Genomic DNA, 25405 nt, shown 5'->3' on the forward strand with positions numbered 1-25405 from the left:
CCCTGAACAACAGGCTGTCCGGAGAAAACCTTAACTATGATCAGGCTCTTCTAATTACATTCATTTTTCCACCAAGTTGTCAAGGATATAATTGGTCACTAAGGGCAATTTTTTATACGACAATGTGGTAATCACAGATGGCATTCAAATAACCTGCAGTATAAGACAATAAAAGTGTCTTCTACTTTACAATGAAAACAAAAGCTTGGCATATACCAGGTAGCCACAAATATAATTTTATTAAAGATGCAGTTGAACATACAGATTTTGTCATCACCCCTTTAAAAGAGCTGATTATTTCAATAGATTTATTTAATAATAATAATAATATTTTTCAATTATACTTTATTGTAAAAACGTATGGGTGATTTTGATATAGAGAAGTTGCACCAATAAATAAACAATATCCTCATCCATGAGATTAATAAGATTTGTGTTTTCAAATATCAGAGAGTTGGATAAAACAAGCATGTTTCCTATTATGTATGGTACATTAGTATGGTACATATTACACATTAATATGTTCCAGATGTTCCACAACTCTGCACTGCATTTCACTATTCCAAACATTATATGTGGATTAAAAAAACTGATATCTGAATTTGAAGAAAGTAAGTCCTTGGTTCCTTTTCTATGATCGTTCTTACACAGGGAAAAAAAGGAGGATGTGTTTCGCAGAAAACATGAATCACTTATCCTGTCTGCAGCAGGAACAACACCATTCTCAAGAGATTATAATTTACAAGATCAGGGATTGATGATCTATCAAGATGATCTCTACTGTCAATAATATGTATATTGGCTCAGCACAGGATCCTACACATTGTTTTGCGCAAAATGTTACACCCACAAGGAATTTGTTGGTCTTTTGTATGGAATTTATACTACTCCCAAGATGAGAGTTTCAATAAAAATAAACTAATTGTGGCAAAATAGTATGACTTCACCGCTACACAACCATCTTACAGAGTAAATGACCTGTGTTACTGTAAATGGCTCAATTTGTATTTTCAAAATAAATGTTGTACCTATAAAGTCTTATTATTAATCCTGTTCACAAAACACCTGTCTATGTTTTATGCAAGGCCACTCATTTATATAAGGATCTTTGTTGCATCACTTGGTGAGTATGCATCTCCACTCGTGTTTCATAGTGATCTGTCTTTGAGTCCAAGGGAGCCGGAGGCCACAATATCTTACTAGGGGGGGCTTTCCTATCTAGTCAGAAATGCATCATACAATAGAATGTTGTCATAGTATTCCTTTTCCAGACCCTCTTCCCAAAAAATAGAACACACACATAGGCTTCTCTAGTTATCCCAGTGTAAAGTGCAATACCCTGAAAGCTTAATTTTATAGCTAAATTCTCAAGATGAGGTTAAGCTTTTTGGGGTAAAATTAGTTATAATTACTGTCTAGGAGTACTTGTTACGTTTTTACAGTTGCGCATTGCCCACTCATTTCCCCAAAAGTCAACAAGAGATGAAGTTTGGCAACACATATAGTCATAACAAATCAATTTCCTTACATGTGTTGTAGTGTATTAAATACAATTGTCATATAAAGTTTCTCTTGCTCTGTCCTAATGAAAAACAAGTATAACAAAGTGACATATAGGCATGCTACCACTGTAGTATGTTTGAGTCATGATGAAACGCTATAACCACTGCTTAAACTGGCCAACAAGGGTTCAGAACTGTTCCATACTTAACATCCCCCCCTTTTACCACACTGTCTAGCCTGCATTATTCTAGTTTTTACATCCTCACTGTATGGCGATAACAAATGTGAACAAGAACACGACAACGGTACCACTGTGAGTATTTAAAGGGTCTCCCGGACTCTGGTTTACCTAAGGGGTCTTTAGCTTCCCAATACCACAGCATTATAACACAGGAAACACAGCCAACTTTATCTGTCATTCAGCTTGGGCGAATCTGTTCCTTCGTCATCCTCATCCTTGTCATCTTTCGCACCAATGAGCCTCTGCCGTGCAAAGTCTTCAAAAATGATGTCATCATCGCTGAGAAGAAATGTTTTTGTTATTGCAGTTACTCAGTTTTGTTCTTTGCCGCGAGCAATCACAGAGACTGTTGTGATCATCATATAGTCTGACATACAGTATGTTTGGACAATCACTGCACTTACAGTAATTTGACTCATGTATGCACTTCCTGACATAGCCTACTGAATGGGGGAACATGCCAGCACATACTCAGTAATGTTAATGTCAGCATAATAACTGGATCCATCATTGTTAGTGCTCTAGCTGGCCTGAGTGAAGATAAACCTGCCACTCAAATCACTTTTTTCCTGCCAACCTTTTGATGGTACCGTAAAAAACAGGATTGAAATGATTAGAAGTGTATGCTTGTGCGAAGAGGAGCACATTACATGAAACGATGTTGGATTAATTATTCATAATTGTGCTTATCTGCTTGTTAATGTACATGCAGAGAGACAGTGGCTGTTAAGGGGAGAGGCAGGAAGTTGGGCATGTATTATTGACGAGCCATGCAGTGGGCCACCCAATGACGCTACTGCTGCATATCAGCAAACCCAGTACCTAGTCGCTACTTACTTTGTTTCAAATTCTATGAGGTTTGTGTCTATCGGTGTTTCGTCTGGTGCTGGAACACAGGAAATGGCGAAAGTATTTCAAATGTCAATATTTCACGCTCTTGTTGCTGTTCAAATGGCAGTCTTGTCCTTAATAATGTTCACGATAAATACAGCGTAAATAATAACCTACCATCTCTGTAGATTGAGTCTTCAATTGGTTTAGGGTGCATCAACGTGAAGGGCAGTTCTACAGACACGTCACTGAAAATAAGAATAGTTGACAACATGTTGGCAATGTTCTTACAAACCATAGGCTATAAAACATGTCACTGAATTCCTGTGGTTTGTCCCAAATCAGTGTATAATTTGGTTGGTTACCTTGAGGCAAGGTCCCCTAAAAGTCTGAAAACAATGAAAAATACTATTAATGCTATGCTTTAACTTCGTCAAGTTGTCAACAGGAAAAAATACTTCCGCAATAGCCTATACTCTGCATGGGGTGGCTAACTTTTTTATTTTTATTGCTTTCCTACAGGTACACTTGCACTTAAAGATTCATGTTGTGTAATTGTAACTTGTTTAACTCCATGCTCTTATGGTTTCTTCCCTTTAGCACTATTTTTTTTGGTTGTTCACAATGTGTACTTCTTGTTTTTGACTACCCGCAATGCTGTGGGGCTATCTTATTGTTATTATCAGTGACCTATGCACTTTGTAAAACTCTCTCTTGGAAGTCGCTTTGGATAAAAGCGTCTGCTAAATGAATAAATGTAAATGTAAATGTTACTTATTACTGGACATTTTGTAAGCAATCAATCATGATGCAAAACCAACTTGATACATTGATGTATGACAGATAAATCCAAAGGAATATTTATTGCATACCCGCCTCGAGACACAACCAGCTTCACTTTGACTTTGTATGACACAATAATGCCAAGAATTTCCTTGTTGGCCCCCTCCCGTAACCTGCTTAGGAATTGGGGTCAAAATAAGGCAGATATCTTCCTTACATTTGTGTCATAGAGTGTCAGATGAATTTTTTAATACAGTGTTGTAATGCTTAACTCACAATGTGCTTGATGCTAGATTTGTATCTTCGTGCTTTAGTTTTCCATCCAGTGCAAGACCACGTTTTTCTCGGTTGTTGGCAAGGAAAGGGGTGAGGGTGAAAACTTTACAAAATGTTGCACTCGGAGCCACAATGTCACTAAAAAGGAATAACATATGGAACATAGATTTACTACTATACAAGGTACATTTATAGACCATGACTGCATGTCGCTGCTGCAAAATGTGTGAATTGCTCTGCTGTGAATTGTTACACATGACTTGAGGTTGGTAAAAGTAGAACTGCATTTTCTCTCAATTTCATGAAATTATTTTAAAGTACCAATATGTCTGTCAGCTATGTGTTTGATCTCGTTGCTGAAGCCTGACCTAAATGTCAAATGAATTATTTCGCACAAGTTATGGTGAATTAACGTACTCTGACTCCTCAGTTGCGACAGGGCACTTGTACTGTGCAGTGTTGAACAGGCAAATATCCGCATACTGACGCACTGTAAATAGACATAACAATACTTATTACCTGCATGTGTCTATAGAAATAGACTTGGGATTGAGCCATCAAGATGCATTACCTGAAATCTTCATTTTCTTCACTGTCTTATTCGTGTTGTTGGTGACATGTACATTAACACTGATCGGCTCCCCATGATAATAGATCTGAAAAAAAGATCAATAAAATATTAAATTGAAAGGTCGAGTGTAACATCATCACCAATCTTAGTAACATACGCATTAACTGTGTACAAAATTAATGGGGGGCTATTAATCTGAAGGTTGCCGGTTCAATTCTCGGCCGTGCCAAATGACGTTGTGTCCTTGGGCAAGGCACTTCACCCTATTTGCCTCGGGGGGAATGTCCCTGTACTTGCTATAAGTCGCTCTGGATAAGCTGCTAAATGTAAGATGTCATGTGGTGCTCAGTAACCTCTTTATCCAGCGAAGCCTCAAGATGCAGAGGCTTATCAGACATGAGGAATTGCCTGGTGGTCTCTGCCATGGGCTGAGGCCCTGGTTTCTCCGGGGCGTACTGGACCTTCCTGATTACCAGACGCACTGAGTTCCTGACCAACGATCAAAGAGGTGTCAGGACGGACTACTGTGCATAATTTATCATGATTGTGCTCAAATATTTAACCATTTATAATAATTTCATGCTCTTTATTGAGCCCTGGGTTATTTGTTTTGTTTTTTTCTCTTTTGAATTTCGGTTTTAACACAGTTTAATACTGCAGCCTTACCTTTTGTGGATTTTTTCTTCAACATTCTCTGCGCAGAAAGCTTTCACCTCAAAGTCAACCCCGCAGGCCTTACAAAGCAAATGACAAAAACAAATTGTGGCTTTAATTGAGATGTTTTAAGCACCCTTGAACATAACCCCTGATAGCCATTGTTGTTTTTATCAAACCTTTCCTGTGTCCTCTGGTCCCGGCTGCAGGGTGACTGAACATGGAAGATTGATTGGAATCTGTCAAATAAAAAAATATCAAATTGTAACAATGTGCTTCGAAACAACTTCAAAATGCATTACATTTATCAATAATCCCTCTCGTATGGTGATGACCGAATTATCATGACAATTACCTCAAATGTGAAAGGGTAAGCTTGTTCTCCAAGCTTTTTTATCAGACGCTCCTGGAGACGAGTCAGGCTCTTCTTTTCCTGGGGCACTGGTGGAAAGGCCTGAATGTTCGCCACAAAAAGATCTTTCCGGAACGTTAACCCCAAGACATCCAAGTCCTCGCGTCCATAACGGAAAGCGCACGTGAGAGTAACGAACACTGGAACGATGAAAAGAAAGCCAATTTACTGTGATAGGATAGAAATGATGACCTATAGTAGTACTCAGTCAAAAGACTTTGTCGTGGGACTTATCGAATGAGATGAATGCAAGTTTCACCTTTTCTCTCCTTCAGGTACTCAGGATCTATCAAAACCACTCCGTCTGCAGAGGATGAGTTATGAGGAAGGGTTATTATTAGGTAAGGAAAGGAACTTATCATACAGTGAAACCAAATGCTGACGTTGTGCCCTTGGGCAAGGCACTTCACCCTACTTGACCCTGTACTTACTGTGAGTCGCTATGGATAAGAGCGTCTACTAAATGTTGTTTGGTTTTCCTATGGTAGCCAATACATTTCTCAGACTCAGAGTCAAGGTGATCAAGGTGTTTGTCCTTGAGGGTTTAGGTTGGTTGAGGGGCAGTTCTATGGCCGTATGTAAAGCCCTCTGTGACATTCTTGCGTATAAAAAGGGCTATACAAATACATTTGATTTTATTTGTTGTGAGAGGAAAACAATGGTCAATGCTGTCTTACCCACAGGCTCAACAAGGTCCACATGGTCCACAAAATCCCTTTTTCCCAGGTACACTGTGAGCTGAAGAGAAGAGGATGTTAAGAGTAACAATTATAAAAATGAACTTAATTGTGGCTAAATGATTTTCTAAATCAGACGGATAGAAGAGAGGAAACTGAAGGGGTTAAGCTTGTAACGATCAAAAACTAGGATTTATTCTGTCGGCTTGTGATACCTGATTAATTCTCGTCCTATCTGTCGTTCCCAGTTTTTGGGGCAGCCATGTTATCTGTGTGTTACCCCAGTCACCTCCTGATATTCGTCTGCTCCTGATGGAGCTGGCCGTGCTAGAAATGGACCCCCTAACAGACAGCTCTTCCATACACTGTCCACAGCCTCCCAGCAGGCAGCTCACTCACATCATGACACAAGTCTACTATGGTGTGGTACACAGCTAAATGTACAGGCTTGGCAGAGGACATTCTTATACATCCAACTCACCTTTCCATTGGGACTTGCTTTCTTGAAGACCCTGGAAAGAAAGAGCAAATGGGGGAGAAGGTTAGTTTAGTCTTTATCCCTTGTCATGTTTGTAGCACAGCCTCAGCCAAAAGTGTTGCTGTGTCTGGTCTGCAGAGTGTTACCTTTATTAGACCAGAGTTTTTCAAACGACCACAATAATTGATCTCCTGTTAACATAATAACAGCATGCCTGGAAACAGCAAGCCTTTATGTGTAGATGATATGACTCACAGTTGTATCAGTATCTTGTAATAGTGTGACTGGAGGGAGATGTCTCCTGGAAGCTCTCTCACTCCCTGACTGCACTCAGCTATACTGCTTTCTATGAAGCACCCTGACTACGCTTAATGGCGTCAGATGCAATTATGTCCACTATCTACGTGTTGGGTCCTAATGTTGTCATGAATTAGCTGACATGACTCTCCAGTAACTCAATTAGGTTACAGAGCAGAGAAGCAGACCTTCACAACTTCCTCCTGAATGAAAACCTCTGCAATTAAGGATGTGGGACGATAAGCAAAGGCTTTCCCAGAAACAGAAATACCAAAGAGATTTTATAGTAGTTTTTTAAATTCTGGCCCATACGGTTGAGTAGTATATCCGAATACCCATAAAAACACTATCCTACAGACATGGAGTCTTACCAACTGTTGAATGCATCTAGCTGGTATCTTTCTCTTTCAATCAACAATTGCCGGAATGGAGTCTGGTGCAATGTCACAACATTGTTGATTTATTGTATTTTAAGGTTTTATCTATGTAATATTACAGATGACTTCTGCAGCCCTCTGCTCTATTTACAAAAATATTTTGTATGCTAATTATCCTATTTAGAAGCTCATAATACTGTACGTTATTGCACAGCAACCGTCATTCACAAATTATCAATCTAGGATAAAAACATCATAAATTATAAATACGTCATACCCTCATTAAGTTATTCATATCTACTATACAATTACATTTAACCTAAACCTGACTATTTTCCTGAAAACAGCTTCCACGACAGGAAAAAGCGAAAGACATCTAAATTGGTTTAAATGATCTACTTTTCTTCTCTGAAACATTGCCATTAACTCTGCTTCCTGTAAGGATTTGATACATATGTGGAGTCAATTGGAGTTCATATCTTCCTTCACCACACCATCGATCACCCTTTTATGCCAGCAGTGGACCACAACTCAAAAGTGTCAGAGATTGCAGAGAGCAGAGCAGGACTTGGTGGGGTGGGGTTAAGTGGATGAGAGGGGGGAGGGGTGACTGTCTCCCTGTTTAACACACAAACCACGACGGACGTAGCTGCTTCATCAGGGTGATGAAAACAAGCTCTCACTTTTCACCGGTAGGGTGTCGATATCGAGCTACAATAGCACAGAGAATCCCAGTGCTGAGACTGCTAATCATTGGCTCCACGCGCTGACAGGATGCATGTTCAGCTGTCTTATGTTAGAGTGGGCAGGTGAAGGATCTGTTGAAATGCTCACTGTCGTGAATAGAAACCAACAATTAATGAATTCATCGTATACAGCAGCATGATTTAGACAGTTCTATAGGGGTCTCGTTCTATTTTACGGAACTGGAACTAGAAGTGAACCGGTTGTCATGTGGACCTATTGAAGGAGTGACCTGACAGTAGCTGCTCCATAAAGACTTCATACGAAGAGGCACTGGGGAAGACGGCCAATTTATTGACATTGGCTGGAGACTACCCTGCCAGGGCATGGATTTCCCATGCAGTTATATTGGATGCTTTCAGCCAGAATCATTAAATGAATACAGAAGCCCTAGCCAAAGAGCAGTGGAGACCACATCCCCATCTCCAATCAAGACAAAAAATCACATGCATGTACAGCATGAACAAACATTTTCACTGGCTTGCAGTCACAGGCACACACACACACACATAATATTCACATATACACACACACCCTCTGAGTCATAAGTGTAATTTTCTAATGAAGCTTGCAGTTTCTTCTAGTGTAAAATGATAAAGATAAAGCTAGACGTGTTTTGACTAAACATAACAAAATAGATATCAAACTAAATAAATTAAATGTGACTGCTTGCTCGGTAGTGAGTGACAGCTCCTAAATGCTCCATAATTGTCCTCGACGTGAGGAAGGTCACAATTTAGCGCCATGTGTCTGTGAGAGACACATATCGATGGAACCCCAAGGACATGTCAAAGAAACAATCCTCCTTTATAATGGTTTTATTAGGTGTTAGGGCCGGGACAATTGATGGAGAGCTTTTGTCATGTTACTCATCCAAAGATCAGGCGGCACATTGCAGGTCAAATGGCCCCCCTGCATAGCTTTGGGGATCAATGTTCAATCATAAATATTTCTCAGTCTGTCACTGAAGGATGTATATTTTGGATGTTCCCAACAGAAGATGTCATGTGGTGCTTAGTAACCTCTTTATCCAGCGAAGCCTCAAGATTCAGAGGCTTATCAGACATGAGGATTTCTGTACCTGGTAGTACAGAAATCCTCATCTCTCTCTCCCTCTTTCTCTCCTTTTCTTTCATACCCATGCACACACGTACACACTCACACAGTTCATGCAATCATACAACAACTGGCATTTTCAAATGCACTTAGCAGTTTGTGGAGAGAATATGGAGCGGAGGCACTATGATGTTCTGAACAGTGACACGCTGTGGTGTCTGAGCTCGTCTTGGGGACCAAAGTGAGACCAAACAGGACATTTGGCGTGAGCACCAGCATGTAAACTCCAAAGCTGTCATCATCACACACAGCATGCTCTCATCCTCACAGGATCAGAATCAGATCAGATTCTGATTCTGATCCAGCTGTAAAAGGAGCCTTTGATACAGCCAATCCCAGCCCTTTTTGTGTAGGAGTCAGAGCTCTAGGGCGAGGCTCACTGCTCTGTGTCAGACGACTATAATGACATTTTAAAAAGCATACGAGGAAAAAAAGCACAAAACAAAATCTGCTTTGAATGTTGGCTAATACCATGTGTTGGTGTGGGGGTTCACTGATAAAAGAGGCGTGACCTCATGCCCACAGTTTAGGAACGTGCACAAAGTAGACTGTCCTGTGGAGATGAGACCAGACTCAGAGGAGCTCTGCCTCTCAGGGTTCAGGAGAAGGAAGCTGGACCAGGGAACCTCATCCTGTCCACTCTGGATCTAAATAAACCTTCATTTCACAACTCAGTTTTCTAACCTACAGAAACAAGCAGTATACCTTGGAGCTTCGGGGTTGCAGAGAAAATGGAAACACAGCTGACAGTGAAACCTTACATTTCCCAAGAAAATAAACTTACAGCAGAACCCTCAAATCAACCAATGAGATAAGGCTATATTTCTGGTCAAAGTCACATTTAGGAGCTTCGAAGGAATAATGCGATTTTTAATAAATAAGCGATTGTTTGGAAACACTCTTGTTCCTGGATGAGAAGAGAAGCAGATTAGAGTCTGGTCCAGCCACTCAGCAAAGAGAGATACTGACAAGATGAGATGTGAAAGGCTGAACGTGGAGGGGCAGAGACTGCCGGCTGAGGTTCTTATTAGCTCTCATGTGCTACAAACATCAAGACTTCAGACACAATGTCTGACCATCCAGATAAAAAGCAGAGCTTTGCACCTCAGGCTCAATTTCACGTCGTTCCAACCAGCGATTTAACAGTGATGCTGTTAAGTATGAAGCTCAATTCAAAAACAATTACGAAGGATTTCGCTGTGTAGGAATGAGGGTGCAAGTACAAGTCTACGAAGGAGTGTTTCTGAGCGCCATTTGGTTGTCAGTTCAATTCACTTTCATTCTGTGGTACAAGACTACATTTCTCTGGATAGTTTTCAGCCTTAAACTCATTGTGTAATATACAGTACATTGATTATTCTACCGACAGCTTGACTAGAAACATGGATCAATAAACTCTGGATCGTTATGACATACATTTATGGGAAAAAAATAGAAAGAAATCTAGAACATTCTGTAGCAGTTGCTGTGGCTTGTTACACATCTCAGATACATTTTAAAGAATGTACTTGTGTCAGTCCAGCAGGCCCTGACAGCTTGGTTAATGACCCTACCACCGAAACACCTATCCCAGGGAGAATTGAGAGCTGGACTACTGAGATGCTTTGGCAGGGAGAGAGACTGCCCTGATGCTAAAAGAAACAACCTTTGGGTCAGTGTCTGGGGGGGAAATGATGCACGGAAAGATGACACACGTTAAACACATGAATCAACAGACACCAGTGCACAAGACAACAGTCTCTCATGTATGTTTTCTCTCTCTCACACACACACACACACACACACACATGGATGCATGCTAACACACGTGTGCTGACAAATACACACACACCCCATACAAACACATACACACACACACACACACAGTCTTGAAGTAACAAAGGGAAACAGCATGGGGTATTCAATGGGAAATTTCACACATCGTACGCACAGACCAAGAAGGAAGCCATGGTTTATGAGAAAACACAGCAGTGCAGTGAACTATCCTCAAAAGCCTATTTTTGGCTCCACCACCTCTTTCCTAACCGCTGCCCTGATTATAAATGTCGCTTACCGTGTGCCTTTATCACCCATTGTGAGAACTGCTGTGTGGTAGAATCTCCCTTTCGCTCACTGTAAACAGCCTGTGATACCGTTGTGCAGAGAGGCAAGGGAGAGGGAGGCAGAGAGAGAGAGAGGGGAGAGGAACGAGTGTAAGAGAGAGAGAGAGAGAGAGAGAGAGAGAGAGAGAGAGAGAGAGAGAGAGAGAGAGGGAGAAAGGGAGGGGGTGAGAAAAGAATTTACTGATGCAAACGTTCTGGCTGAGGAGGCTAGCAGCTGAGACGTAAGTGGGATCCTCTCAGTTGGACTTCTCTCTGTGCCGTACAAACTCACACTCTCCAGACGGATGGACTTAAAAGGGCATCTCCAACGATGCCTGCAAAAAGCCTAATAATAAGAAGCAGGTGATCCGTCGACCATCCCTTCTTGCTGTGTCTGGGCTGTCTCTCTGTCAAGCCGTGCTGCACAGAATATCCAGATCTCGGAGGGAGAGGAAAAATCCAGGAGATTATTCTCAGTATGAGTCTTCTTCCTTCTGGCTTCCTCTCACTGACACAGCTCCTCACTATGCCTCTCTCCCCCACCCTCCCTTCCTGCCATGTTCCCTCCCTCCCTCCCACCTCCCATCCTATCCCTCCCCCCCCCCCCCCCTTACCCCTCCCTCCATCCCTCCCTCGATCTGTGGGAGCGTGAGCGTGGTCTGGGTAGTATCGGACCATCTCAGAGAAGGTGTCTCACTTGCCCAACTCATCGAGATGAGAAATGTATCAAAAAGGAGAGACCCCTCAGCTGCTGTGCTCTCGGAGCCACAGCCATTATTCATGTCTTTTCACTGACGTCATCGCTGCTGTGCTTTGTGTCTGTGGTGTCCTTCTGTTACACACAGTCAAAAGGGCAACAAGCCGCCCAAACATCAGACAGATGACACTTCGGAGAGATGTGCATTCATGTGTGGTTCATGTGACTATAACACCATCATGATTTACCAAGTCACCCTGTGATGATTATTAATTTCACAATAATTAACAACCCCCTTGAAAATATGAAAACAGTCTTATTTTGCTTTATTTTTTGTAAGACAAGCAATTTCTTACCTCACATGTCCCTTTTTTTTTAAAGCAATCAGAGTCCATCTTTCAATCGATTTGTTCAGAGATGTATTCAAAGGCTGAGATGTATCAAAGGTTCCTTTTACATAATCCCACCTATTGTCAGTTTTGTGGTATTTGTTGAACCGTCTATAAAGTATGTCTTATTCACTAGTATTCACTAGGAATAGAGAGCACAATCCCTGTAATAGGCCTTTGTGGGAAAAACTCGTTTCAAATGATTACCTTCTCCTCCCAGATTTGCAGACCTGAATCCCCATATGTACTTGCGGACACAACACAGATTATACCATAATCAACACCATCAACATCCAATATTCACTACCAGTATTAAACTGTTACGGACATTTTCATAATAACAGTTCTACCATAAAAATGATATCCCCAATAATGAGTAAGCCGTACATTAAACACAAAAATTAAACATACTTAGAGTACAGACAACATTCTGAATGTGTTAGGGGGCAATTCGTTCACACAAAATAGTAACAATAACATTTCAGTCATAACAAAAGAAATAGTACACAAAAATTATTAATTTGGCCATTTGCGGCACAGCGGCATTTAACTTGAAGTTTCCGCTGAATTCTAAGCCTTGCTTATTTACTCTGTTGTGCCTCACAAACAGTATCTAAACAATAGAGTCTGATATGAGAGTGAGAGGATGTCTCATGGTTAATCTCTTCAGCATCTCAAATTGACCTGCCACCTCAGACTGTTCCCTTAACTCCTCAGCCAAACTGTGCAGTGTGAATTTTATGGTCGACATAACTCAGCCAAACTCACAGTGTTTTACAATACTACGAAGGTGAGAACAGTCATAAGCCACTGAGGGGAACTTCAATTATCCCTTCTTATTGATGAGACACAGTATTTATTTGAGTTGTTTTGTTCTGTTTATGTCCCATCAAGCAAAATCTATATTGATCAGTCCCTTTCAGAAATTGACATTTTCCCTTTCAATGAACATGCTTGTTTACATATTGGACAGGTAATCTCTTCACAAAGCAAAGCATTCCATACAGTCACTAGTAAAGGAAATTGCATAATATTATACCAATAACATTAAGAAACTGATTTCATCAGACCCTTTTTGTATATTGAGGATATGTTGCAGCATATTCCCTGTCCAAGGCACAACTCCACGAGTGTCAGTTGTGTAACGTGAAGCCACAGCCTTCTGTTCTATCAAGGTAGGAGAGAGCTGAACGTCAAATTTGCTCTCTGAGTCTTGATAAGGTCCCCCCCCCCTCTTGGATAATAAGCTTTTTTAAAATTTTATTATTCTTCACTTCATGAAGATGGGGGGGGTGCGGGGTGCTACCATGACAACGTGACCTCCCAAAAGTAATCTGCTGTCCTCTCCATCCAGGAGCTGTTTCAGATGTCGCTCCAGAGGACGGCCCGTCGACTCTTGTCAACACTCACCACATACTCCCCTGACACGGACCACGACACTGCGTTGATGGAGGAGCTGCAGAAGCAAAAGTAGACAGTCGTTACATTTCGACGGCCATTAACCCCACAGACTGAGGACCAGATCTGACGAGCTATATTTCAAGTCTCAAGATGTCCAGAACAGATGGGCAGGGCCGAGCCAAACAGACCAAGAATACTGGGCTGCTCTGCTGTTTCATAATAAGTGACAGGATATGCATGCAGGATAGACAGAAGCTGGTCAGTCACTAAAATGTAAACACAAGGTAATGGCTTGTAACGTCTCCCACTTTTCTTGATAGCCTCTACAAAGTGACTCGGAGGAAGTCTAATAAACCTAATAGATGCTTAGTTGGCGGCTACCCAGAGGCACTCCAAGAGAGAGTCCTGAGAGCTTGGGTGTATTTCAGAGAAACGACAGACAGCAGCAGCTTTTACACAGCTTTAAAACCTAAACTATAAAACGTAAAATAGGCATCAGAAATCACCCGTTAAAAAGATTTGTAAAGTATCAAAGAACAATTAAACCCTGTAAACATTCTGTTGCACCAGTAATTGTGTGGATATGAGGCAGTGACGCTTGAGTGAGGCGGTCCAGGTCGGTACCTGTGCATGTCAGGTAAGCTGGTCTCCAGATTGCCTGTGCTGACGTTCCAGATGAAGACGGTACCATCCGCAGAGCCAGCAGCCAAATAGCTTCCATCAGGACTAGAAGGGAACGACACCAAGGAGGGATTAGCTTCAGACCAGGGCTGTAGCCGTAACCCTAACCCTGGGTAGGCACAGGTCTACCAAATTTGTTCTAAGGCCTACCCAAAAACAAAAATATCTCCGAAAAATTATGCACCGGGTGCACATCGCAAAGTAAATAAGTAAAAAAAATAACGGAAAAGATGCCTATCCGTATTTTTCTAGGCCTACCCAAGTATATTTTTCTGGCTACACCCCTGCTTCAGACAGAAACAAAGCAGAAGTGTTTGATCTAGGAAGCCTCTAGCGATACCAATCCTTGTCTACTGCACCTCATTAAGTCATGCAACCAGCCGTTATAAGAGGAAACTTATTGAAAAACATATGCTAGTCTCCCAGATCTAAACAAAGGGGGGAGGGGGTGTAGGTCAACCAAGTATCAAATCAGCTGCTCAGAGTCTGAGTAGGACAGTGATGTTGAACCTAACAGATTGGTCAGTAAGCCGAGGGGTAGAGAGGGTGGGAGCGAGCAGAAGGGAGAGCACTTGTTCAACTGAAGGTGGCTCATAACCTCGCCATCAGATCACTTCACACACTCTCAAGTTACAGCGCAGGGCCTCCAAACAACCACAAGGCATTCTGGTCCACCCGTTGTCATGGAAACAGCAGAAATGTATTCCTCAAGCTAGTAAATCAGCCCTGGTTGGAGAGAAATCCCTTGAAACCCACAACACTATGTCATCCTACCTCAGGGACAGTCGAAAATGTGGAGGGGTCATTGTGGCAAAAGAAGGATTAAAACCATGTCCATTATACGCTGGAAGCGATCTTAAATTTTTCCTTGACCTTAACGAAAGGATAATCTCACGGCACAAAATGTTCCTTTGGTGGTTTTAAATAAACAACCAGCAATTTCACACAGCTTGAGTTAAATCCATACTGGATCTCTAACAATACCCAAGATTCTCCATTTGAGACGGTCTCTCGCAATTCTACACCTATGAGGAGAACATTAACGGTTACAGAGAGCTTCATAAAAAGGGTGCTATTACCCTCTCTCTGCAAAGAACGATAACAAAAGCAGAAACCCCAGCTGCACAATGGAGAATGCCCAGGAAAACACCGCGGACTGCTCCTTTAGCTAGGTCAGCAGTCACACCATCACAGCTTTTCATCCACCCTGAATTGAGGGATAGCTAATAATTGGATTCCAAAGATGAAAACTTTCTGATGTGTCACGGTAACTTAGTTCTTTGATTCAGGGGGAAGGTAAAGAGAGGATTGTGTTGTTTTTACAATGTGGCCCACCGATCATTCTGTGACCTTCTCATTCAAATCGTACACAGTGGTCATAAGATTCAAATTCAACGTGAAGCAGTGTACAGCATACAGTGCACCAACAACGAGCATGCAAAAGTGACATTGCATGTACATGACATTGCTCCTACATCTGGCATCCATTTACTGCTATGTCAGCCAGCTGGGGCTCAGAGAACAACAATGTCATACAGATGGGGCCATTTTGCCATTCCCCGGGACATTTTAAAAACGCTCCTAAGCCAAATGAAACACATCATGCCAGATGTCTTTCGCCCTGGGCTCCTTGGCCTCCTAAACACTAATTAGGGAGATGAGTCTCAGCCTCCCCTACGCCTGCCATCCTCCATGTCATGTGACCACCTGGGACTGTCAAGGAACATCAGCGAATCAGTGGAGAGCTTCACTAGCATTCGGTCGAATACCTCACGGATTGTGACTGTGGTCCAGATCTGTGTAATTACAGTGCATGTGCTGGGAGGAGCCCAGTGGGTCTGTATACATTGTGACAAAAAAACATCCAATGCATTTTGTATGTCTGTTCACCTGAATACAGCCTTGGTGCTGTCACAACCACACTTGAAGCCGTCGGCTCTATAATGAGAGTGAAAAAGAGGCAGAGAGGGAGAGGCAGAGAGGGAGAGGGACAGAGACAGAGAGACAGAGGGAGAGGGGGACAGAGTGAGAGAAAGGCAGAGAGAAAGGGGGAGAGCGAGAGAGAGAGAGAGAGAGAGAGAGAGAGAGACAGAGAGACAGAGAGAGGGAGAGACAAAGAACGAGGGATGGTTAGAAGCCAGGGAGATATTTACTGAGGATAAAAATGTCTGAACTATTAAAAGCAGGAAGCCAAACGCTTGACCTGGACCAATGACTGTGGAGCTGACCCATAACAAGTCACGACTCGGAGCCTCATTAACTCAACGAGCAGTGGGGGTCAGAGGTCGAGCCCTCTGCCTGCCTACCTGAAGCACAACCTGGAGTTGTTCATCCTCAGGTCCACCACCTGTAGGCAGTCGTCCCTGGAGCAGCTGAGCAGCTGCCTGTGATCTTGACAGATATCCAGCGACGTCACTTTCCCTTGCAGAGGGACCTCCTGTGTGCAGCTTGCAGCCCTGGGGAGGGACAGAGGGTGTTAAAGGGGGGGGGGCGTGGGATAGAGGGGTGAGGGGGGGCGGGTGGCCTCATACACGAGCACATGCACAAGGCGCATTTCACTATCCTATTAATACATTCATTAGTATGGTGAGACCTATCTCGGAACTATCCGGAACACGTTGTGAAATAACTTGTTTACATGAGACGCCCAGATCCCATTTGATCCAATCTAAAAACAAATAGCTATGGTGGGCTTGTGTTTGACACTTTACAAACAAAAGAACAAAAAAAAACAAATAAAAAAAGAACAAAAAATGTTGCGCAGCAGTAAATTTCACCATGTCATAACAGACACCCTTCTAAGCCAGGAGAGATGTGGAGGAGGCGGACGATATTGTGGGTTGACTGTTGCTAGGCGACAGCCGAAGACGGGAGTCATCAGAGCTGGAGTCGAGGGGCTTTCTATCGGGGAGCGAACGAGAGGGTTCAGGGGGGCTCTGCTGTGGCTACATAATAACCATCACGTCTCAATGTAGAAGGAGATTATGTTCAGAGTAATTGGAGGAACAAATCATGAGCTACTCATTGTCACACATCAAGCTATGAGAGCAGAGTGAATGTATTATGAGTCGAGTGAGGTAACAAAGCAGGGAAAAGCGACAGGGGGCTGAGATCAAAGGAAACGGAGGCACGCTGGTGTAGATTACTCCACCCAACGGTTTTCCTGTTTTATTGCATATGTCAGAGGAATCAATCATTGCCACTAGTGCCTAACCAACCAGAGCTGAAGACCAGGCTCATAAAACACCACACAACAGACACACACACACACACACTCACACATTCACACACACTCACTCACACATACACCAGAGGCTATGTGGTCAAAAGAAACTGTCATGTTTTCTTCACTGTCTACAGGGTTGGAGTGGACGGTAAGTGAGATCTGCTCTGGCTCAACATCAATAGTCTTAAATCATTAATGACATTTTTATTGTTCTGACTTCAGAGTGTCAGATAGATTGGGCCTAGTAAACGTTAATATCAAAAGAAATCCACATCAAAATGTCTTGATAAAAATATATACAATGGTGTATTCAATACATTCGACAATTATTTATGAAATATGTAGGAATTAAATATAATTGCAGTTGTATTGCTTGAAAGCAATCCTCTAAACTCGTGTCTACAGCATGACTCACAACTCAACAAAAGCACACAAACACACATACACACCCACACACGCAAATGCACTCATGCATACACAACCATTTTCTCTCAAGTTTACATACAACCATAGAGACAGGAAGAGATGACAAATGCATGACTGTCGGCTCGGGGAGAATCCTCCTTACCTACTGTCCCAGAAGCGAATCTTGTGGTCGTAATGTCCACTGATGATGAAGTATTCGGAGCACACCACATCGCTGCAGTAAGAGACGACCTCAAAGGTGTGTACACCTGCGTCAACCGCAAAACATTCGCACAAAAGCTAAAGAAACAACACCACTGAAATAACCGCCATTCAGGCAGGCTGAATAAGGTTCACGTTCTCTTAAGTAATCTGATTGTTGGGATCGTTCTAGAGATTAGACCGTCTAATGTCTCGCCGCGTGGCCCGTGGTATAGGCGCGGCGAGCGCTGCTTGAGCTTCGGCGATGTCGGACACTCACACGCGGCACGCTGGAGATCCCAGACCTTCACGGTCCTGTCGGCACTTCCTGTCACCACCTGGCGCAGGCTGGATTTGAACTTGGCCGCCGTAACTTTGCGTGAATGGCCTGTCAGGGTGAGCTGTGAAACGACAGACACAGAGAGGGAGAGACAGCCCAGGCTTAGAACTGGGTCATAGCTCCATATAAGAGCATGTTTTTAACAAGTTCCTCCTCAAGCTTGTACACAGAAAGGAATGAGAGAGAGCGTTCTTGAAAGATCTTCCCCCTGTACAAGACACGAGCAACACATAAAAGGCCGCTGGTAATGTATTTCCCAGGTGACGCCTAGGTAGGTTCCCTACTACAGCACGCATTAGTTACCACACCAAGTTGTATAACGATGACACTATCAGCTTGATCTGAAATCTGACGTTGGTTACCTTGGGAACACTGTCGTCCAGTCTCCAGAACAGTGCAGACTTATCATACGAGCCGGCCAAGATCCTGGTTCCCTAATCACAGGGCACAATGTAATGCACACAGAGTCATTTCAACGTTACTTTGGGGGTCAGATGACTGAGCGGTTAGGGAATCGGGCTGTTAATCAGAAGGTTGCCGGTTCGATTCCTGGGGACTAAATGTAATGTAACTTTGAGCATGACAGAACCCTATCTCACAACTGATGTTCACTGTGTTGCCACGCGTCTCCTTAATGTCCGTCCGGAGCAAGACGTGAAAGCACCTCCTTATAACGTGCGTTTCAGGAGACCATACCTGAGGAGCGCTCTGCAATAACAGAGCAATAACATGAGACAGAAACAGGCCAGTCATACCGTAGGGTCAAACTCGATGCTTGTTATTCCCTCATTACTGCCATCTAGTGTTCCTCGGTTGTGAAGCATGCCTGGGATTTAAGATGGAGACAGAAGGGAAGAGTGAGAAGACATTCCAGCTCATTCTTCTCACAGAGAAACGATAATTCTTCCAATCATCTTCCCCTTCAATACACTCATACTTATACAACTTATTTTTGAGTGAATGCTGCATCCTCATTTTCATAATTTTTTCATTATATTTAAAGAAATAGTGAAGATTATGAAAGTCTATAATTCATTTCGAGGGGACTAGGAATAATCCTGGTTAGGCCGTATCGGTGTCTGTCACATGACCTGGAGGATGGGCCCTGCGAAGGTGACCCTGCTCTACCTGCTTTCACGTCCCAGAGCTTGATGACCCGGTCAGTGCCCCCTGTGGCCAGCACATTAGAATTGGAGCTGAATCGCACAGCATTGATGCCCAACTCATGTGCATCCTGTATGGTGAGGGTGGAACAAAATCATTAACAGACCAGGAAAATCATTAGCTGTTCAATTGCACGCAAACAAATCAATGTTCGTGGATATGCGTCTGAAGCTCGTCATTTTAGGGACACAGAACTAAGCACAGACATCCGGCGCTTTCTCACGTGACAAATAAAAACCACCAAGAAGCAGCTCGCGACCTAAAGCACCACCCATGAAAAGAGGAAACTGTTTCAAAACAGAAATAAAGGGAGTCCTTTCCTGAGCGGCGGCGGTGGCAGCGGCAGCAGACCTGGCTCCGCGTCACATCTAAATGCGGTGCGACGGAGCACCGATGCAAACCAACTATATGACACTTCTCCTAATAAGGAAGTGGAAGAACAGAGGGGCCACCTTAGGCGGATCATGCCAGTTCCTCTGTGGCGTGCGTGGGCCATTCAAATGAAAATGGGCCCTGCCTGCTGTGAGTGACTCCCAGTGACAGAGCAGCCCTGTGTGACAGAGGACCTCTCTGTTTGGGGGGACACAGACAGCACTTTGTCCCCTCCAGGGGACAGCCCAGCCACTGACCTGGAGCTTCCTTCCACTGCACACAGCGCGAAAGGGAGCGCATTTACATGAAAATACCAAGGAGCTGGTAAAGAATATTTCCTGGTTTTCTATCATGCATGGCGCACACAGGCGTCTGACACTCAACAGCACGACAGAGATAATGGCTAAGTGCTCTCTTCTAGGAAATACATTTAATTTGTCGAGCAGATGCTTCTGTGCACAGCGACAATTAAGATGTTGCATGCACTGAGCGGTTTCTTCGCCCCGTCGAATTAAGAGTCAACAGCCAATTGAGTTGCACTGTCATGTCTCCTGCAGCCTGCGTCCGCAGTACTAAACACTTGGCACACAGTTCCACCAACTCAAACATGTGCTCTCGCGTGTCTGTCCTCACCAGCACGTGCAGGGCTTTAGCAGGTACCCTGGCCGCCACACAGAAGCCTGCTGGGACGTAGAGATCCTCCTCCAGACTGCACACCGACTTCCCTCGTCTCTTCCTCCTGCACACCAATGCAAACAAACACACGTCTCAGCCCGTGTCTCTGCAGGGACGACAAAGCGACTTTTCAGCTGGGGAGTCAGATGGCTGAGCGGTTAGGGAACCGAGCTGTTAATCAGAAGGTTACCGGTTTGATTCCCGGCCTTGCTAAATGACGTTGTGTCCTTGGGCAAGGCACTTCACCCTACTTGCCTCAGGGGGAATGTCCCTGTACTTACTTTAAGTCGCTCTGGATAAGAGCGTCTGCTAAATGACTAAATGTAAATGTAATTTCCAGCAGAGTGGAGTTGACACTGAGGTGACATGGTCTCATCTGCCTGCGATCCCGGACACAAACAACTGCAGGGGGGATGTTTAACGAGCTTGTCCACTGCGTGACCACAGTCTTGCCCCGACAGCTTCGAAACACTGAAAAGCACTGGTCGGTCTCTGTCAATACTTGGAGGTGTCTTGACAGATATGGTGTAGGCGTGGATGAAGGTTTTAGATCCATATGCATGAGAACATGAGGAAATGACGGACACAGTCTCACACACACACTTGCAAACAGGTGTGTTATTGGATCGTCATCTCAAGATATGAAACATACTGTGCATGCACACATACATGCTGTGGCCATTCCTCATCAATGAAACGTGTACGTAAATGTGACTCGTGCATGGAAATCACCCGCAGCCAGACATTGATCCTCTTTATGGTTTGTAGTTCAAATTGTGAAATGTTCTGATGGTCTTTCAATGATTTCAGGAGTCTTTAGTGTGTTCATATGATGCAGCACAGTATGAAATATGGAGTAATAGAACTGCTGAACATATATAGAGTGTAAGGAAAGATACTCACTCAAACAGCTCTTTAATGGAGTTCAGTATTCGGGGAGATGTTGCAGAGGCCGACCTGGACAGGAACATTTTCACGACATTTGTAGATAACATAACTTGGAACCTGACACTGTTTACCTGACACTGTTTATAAGGGACGACTAGCTCAGTGGTAAAACAATTCGAAAACAGAATTGAGGATGAAAACCATGTTTATTATACCTGAAAAGTCGAGTGTGCCGCCTCTCAAACTTGGACACCGTCTCACTTACAGGAGAAGCAGCTCTGGAGCATGGGGCACTCACACAATCTCTGGAAGTCACAACAGTACATTTACATTTAGTCATTTAGCAGACGCTCTTATCCAGAGCGACTTACAGTAAGTATAGGAACATTCTCCCTGAGGCAAGTAGGGTGAAGTTCCTTGCCCAAGGACACAACGTCATTTGGCACGGCAGGGAATCAATCCGGCAACCTTCTGATTACTAGGCCGACTCCCTCACCGCTCAGCCATGTGACTCCCACAGTAAAGAGATGCAACTCCCGTTAGCAATGTTTTGTGTCCTTCCGACGACAGGCTTATCACACTGTCACTATTACATGATGTTGTGTCTACAGAGATGTTTTCTAATCGAGTTCTGTTATTTCTGAGTTACCTCTGGAGAGGAAGGACACTGCTGATCACCAAAGTAATTACCTTCACCTTCTCTTCCAAGCTGAGCTCCTTTCCGTTTTCATTCACTCAGTTTGTTTCATTTGGAAACTCCCCAGTCCCAATGTTACCCTACGATCAATCGAATCACTTTCAATTCAAAGTATAAAGCTTGGCAAATAAAAGCACTTACACATCAATGTTCACTTTCATCTCAGCAGCTGTCTCCAGTTCCTTCTGAAGGTTCACCTCTCTTGCTCTTTGATGTCAAACATCAAAAGAAAAATAAATGACAATAGACGTTACAAAAACAGAGTAACTACATGCCGATTTCAATTCAAGGATTCAATTAATCTTTGTGCATCATCAGTTTTAGACAACCAGTTACTACATTCCTAATGAGTTATTATTCTCATTCTAAAGAGCAATTCTAAAGAGACTGCTTCTCAGAAGTGGATTGGCATCTACTACGTAGCACGCTTTGACTGTAAAACACATTGTTCCTCCCTGGCATTACCGAGATCATCTCTAATCTCGTAACATGATTGGACAAGTAAAAGCATGGTCTCCTCCATTCAGCAAGTTAGCAATCCTGTCGTATCAGATCTGGGACTTTCCAAGAAAGGGTGCAACTTTGCCGCTCGTGTCGACCTCCGACCTCTCACCTAACTCTTCTCTCGTTCCGGCTGTTCATCCGTACGGCTGCAACCTGCTTCCGCTGTATCAACTCCTCCAGCAGCTCTGACCCTTTCACTTTCTCCTCCCGGAAAACGGCGTCCATATCATGGTGCTGCTTCAGGAGGGAGTCGTACTCTCGCTTCAGAGTACGGTTTGCCCCCTGCACCTCCGCGACCCGGGCCTGCAGCTTCCCATAGTCAGTATCCACACCCAGCAGACGACCCTTCACTTCGCACAATCTGACCCGGACAGAAAATCTACGTCAGCCACTGTACTGTCTATGAGAAGTACTGTACAGAGAGTACACTAAATCATTGTTAATTCTGTGTTTTGATCATTGCATAACTGACAGTAACTGAGAGACACAACACACACAGGACTGTTGGTGTTTAGCGAATAATTTAAATACATGTCAGACTCGTTTTGCTCTTAAGGGAAAAGGCCTCACCTGGCATGTTGCTCTTCCAGTACAGATTCCTTGATTTTAATCTCCTGCTGCAGCTCTACCACCTGGTACGCCAACTAAATAGAGAACAGGAAAATCCCTTTAGAGAAGAACAAAACTCCCACCAATCATTCCATATGATATAGAACACTGTAAAATGGTGATAATTAAGTTATCAAATAGATCAAAAGTTTTTTTTACGCAATTTAATGAGTGCAGGTGCGTTTGAAACTTTTGTACTGTAGGCCTACAAGTACAGTGGTATTGTACTGTACTACTCTACGTGTTTTGTATTTCCCACCTCTCCTGTAGTTTTCTTCAAGGCATTATTCTTAGCAGCCAAAGATGTTAAGGAATCACTGTTAGAAGTAGATGATGGGTATCTGCAACGCAGAATAAAAGCTGAACATTCTGAACAGAACTTCAGAATCCAAGTTGGTGAATGGCAGTTTGAATATCAGTTATCAGAAGAATGATTGACTACCTGTCAACACAGCCCAGAATGCCTTTAGTTATAAACGCTTTTTGATTGGACCTCTCCAGCAGGTTAATATCTGCATAAAGTAGGAGAGACACATACAACACAGATTATATAAATGGTATCACATTAGGTACAATAGGCTGCAATGGCACACAAGCCATCGCTTACTGGGCTACACATAGGCCCTGGGTGCTAATGATTTGTTTAATTTTCACCTTTGTGTCAAATAAACTTGTCAAGTGCAGTGATTGAAGCATTGCTACAATGATTTAAGCTTTATAACTACTTGAAAACTGCTACTGGAATCTGCTACTGTAACCTATGTGGTTTGTTATCGTTATACAGTTATGTCAGAACACGTCGTTGCATATCAAGTTTCGAGTTAAGTTTCCTCTATCCGATGGCTTGATAAAAAATTACTGATGGTCTTCGCCTACATAAAAAAAGTTAAGTGTATTACATACATGATCGTATGACATCTTGAAACATTGTCTTCTGTGACTTATCCCGGTGTTTCAATTGGCGAATGATGTGACGCTTCCATGACACGGGCGTGTTTTTGCTCAAGTTTAGCTTCTCTTTTGCTGTAGACGGTTCCCTGAATTCCATACCAATCGCGGCCATGACTGACACTTCGTTTCAGTTGAATTTACCGACATTGGAACTATTAACCACACATCTATATGTAGGCATTTAGTAATGTGTCCATTTCTATTCTTGTGTCTGCGCACTGAAGCACTAGTGCCAGTAGAATAACAAGTTTTTCAGCCAATCAGATACAACTTTCCATTCTTTCCTCACTCCCGTCTGCATAGTCCTCGACGTCATTAAAACACATGTTGAGGTTGAGCAGACACGCCCGTGCTGAAGTACAATGAATAATAAAACTACTCAAATGTAATGTGAAATTGCATCTCAGCGCATCCACAATCGACAGTAATCCATAACTAACTGGGTAGTTTCTCAATAGCATTGTTACAATACAATTTGATATTATTCAATTCGTTCCTTTAATGAAAACAAACATTGTACACATATTTACAATAAAACCGTACACTTAAATGCACATGGTGAAACAAAAGGGCAACTGGAAATTGAAAATATTGCAGGACTTACAATGATAAATATACTATTATCCTGATGAGTAAACATAATACTGAACTCCAATTGAGTGCCTAATCGAATGAAAAATTCAGTATCAAAACTCCCAACAAAATGAAATGTTTTAAATAACACTGACATTTGTCATTTTTAAGTGGTAGCAGACACTACAACTTAAAAGAAGACATTTTACTGATTTATTACAAGACAATGTCCTGTTAGTGTACACAACATTTCAGAATGCAACTTAAGACAGTTGCCATAGTGATGGCAAGGGTAAGAACAAGCCCCATTAGACAGGAGAGAAAAGAACACAAACATGAAAAAAAAGAAAAATAGTTTAACATTTATAAAATAAATCAAAGATATAATTAAATATCATACACAAATTAAAAATAGTGTGAAAAGAAAGAAATTGCACTTGAATGGTGACGATCAGACTAAATGCATTTCGTTTGCTCTAAAATAAAATAAAAACAACTAATCTAATGAGGATCAGTGTGGAAAAGGTGCCATTCATAAAAGCGTTCTTTGTGGAATTCTGTTTGGAAAGCGAAACATATTTCAGCGTAAAC

The 25405-nt window shown here is 42.8% G+C and overlaps 2 protein-coding genes across 2 annotated transcripts; both read right to left on the bottom strand.

Annotated features, from left to right (window-relative positions):
• Nucleotides 1-222: 222 nt before the first annotated feature.
• On the bottom strand, nucleotides 223-11554 carry arrb1 (arrestin, beta 1). The gene is made up of 17 exons (XM_047035589.1): nucleotides 11334-11554; nucleotides 11014-11083; nucleotides 6430-6460; nucleotides 5949-6009; nucleotides 5531-5575; nucleotides 5215-5411; nucleotides 5039-5098; nucleotides 4872-4939; nucleotides 4559-4694; nucleotides 4206-4290; nucleotides 4052-4124; nucleotides 3635-3772; nucleotides 3448-3534; nucleotides 2941-2964; nucleotides 2753-2823; nucleotides 2582-2630; nucleotides 223-2023 (listed from the first exon to the last, which is right to left on the bottom strand). Exons 2-17 carry the CDS (start codon nucleotides 11031-11033, stop codon nucleotides 1912-1914), a joined length of 1257 nt encoding a protein of 418 aa, XP_046891545.1. The 5' UTR covers nucleotides 11034-11083; nucleotides 11334-11554; the 3' UTR covers nucleotides 223-1911.
• Nucleotides 11555-12041: 487 nt separating this feature from the next.
• LOC124477652 (protein Atg16l2-like) lies at nucleotides 12042-24567 on the bottom strand. Its single transcript, XM_047035588.1, has 18 exons — nucleotides 24194-24567; nucleotides 23733-23802; nucleotides 23550-23631; nucleotides 23252-23325; nucleotides 22791-23042; nucleotides 22319-22384; nucleotides 21696-21785; nucleotides 21496-21549; nucleotides 20551-20656; nucleotides 19510-19615; nucleotides 19137-19207; nucleotides 18744-18815; nucleotides 18322-18442; nucleotides 18004-18109; nucleotides 16516-16665; nucleotides 16100-16147; nucleotides 14153-14254; nucleotides 12042-13583 (listed from the first exon to the last, which is right to left on the bottom strand). Exons 1-18 carry the CDS (start codon nucleotides 24351-24353, stop codon nucleotides 13490-13492), a joined length of 1824 nt encoding a protein of 607 aa, XP_046891544.1. The 5' UTR covers nucleotides 24354-24567; the 3' UTR covers nucleotides 12042-13489.
• Nucleotides 24568-25405: the final 838 nt, after the last annotated feature.

This window comes from Hypomesus transpacificus, chromosome 15 (assembly GCF_021917145.1).
Source record: "Hypomesus transpacificus isolate Combined female chromosome 15, fHypTra1, whole genome shotgun sequence".
NCBI classification, from domain to species: Eukaryota; Metazoa; Chordata; class Actinopteri; order Osmeriformes; family Osmeridae; genus Hypomesus; species Hypomesus transpacificus.

Excerpts from the sequence above, each read along its gene's own strand:
- arrb1 (XM_047035589.1), bottom strand. The coding sequence starts at position 11,033 with ATGGGTGATAAAGGCACACG. Across the intron at positions 6,010-6,429 it reads AAGCAAGTCCCAATGGAAAG|CTCACAGTGTACCTGGGAAA; the intron begins GTGAGTTGGATG and ends TCTTCTCTTCAG. Across the intron at positions 2,965-3,447 it reads CTGGTTGTGTCTCGAGGCGG|ACTTTTAGGGGACCTTGCCT; the intron begins GTATGCAATAAA and ends CATTGTTTTCAG.
- LOC124477652 (XM_047035588.1), bottom strand. The coding sequence starts at position 24,353 with ATGGCCGCGATTGGTATGGAATTCAGGGAACCGTCTACAGCAAAAGAG. Across the intron at positions 19,208-19,509 it reads GCTCTGGGACGTGAAAGCAG|GCATGCTTCACAACCGAGGA; the intron begins GTAGAGCAGGGT and ends CTTAAATCCCAG. Across the intron at positions 18,443-18,743 it reads TGGACGACAGTGTTCCCAAG|CTCACCCTGACAGGCCATTC; the intron begins GTAACCAACGTC and ends GTCGTTTCACAG.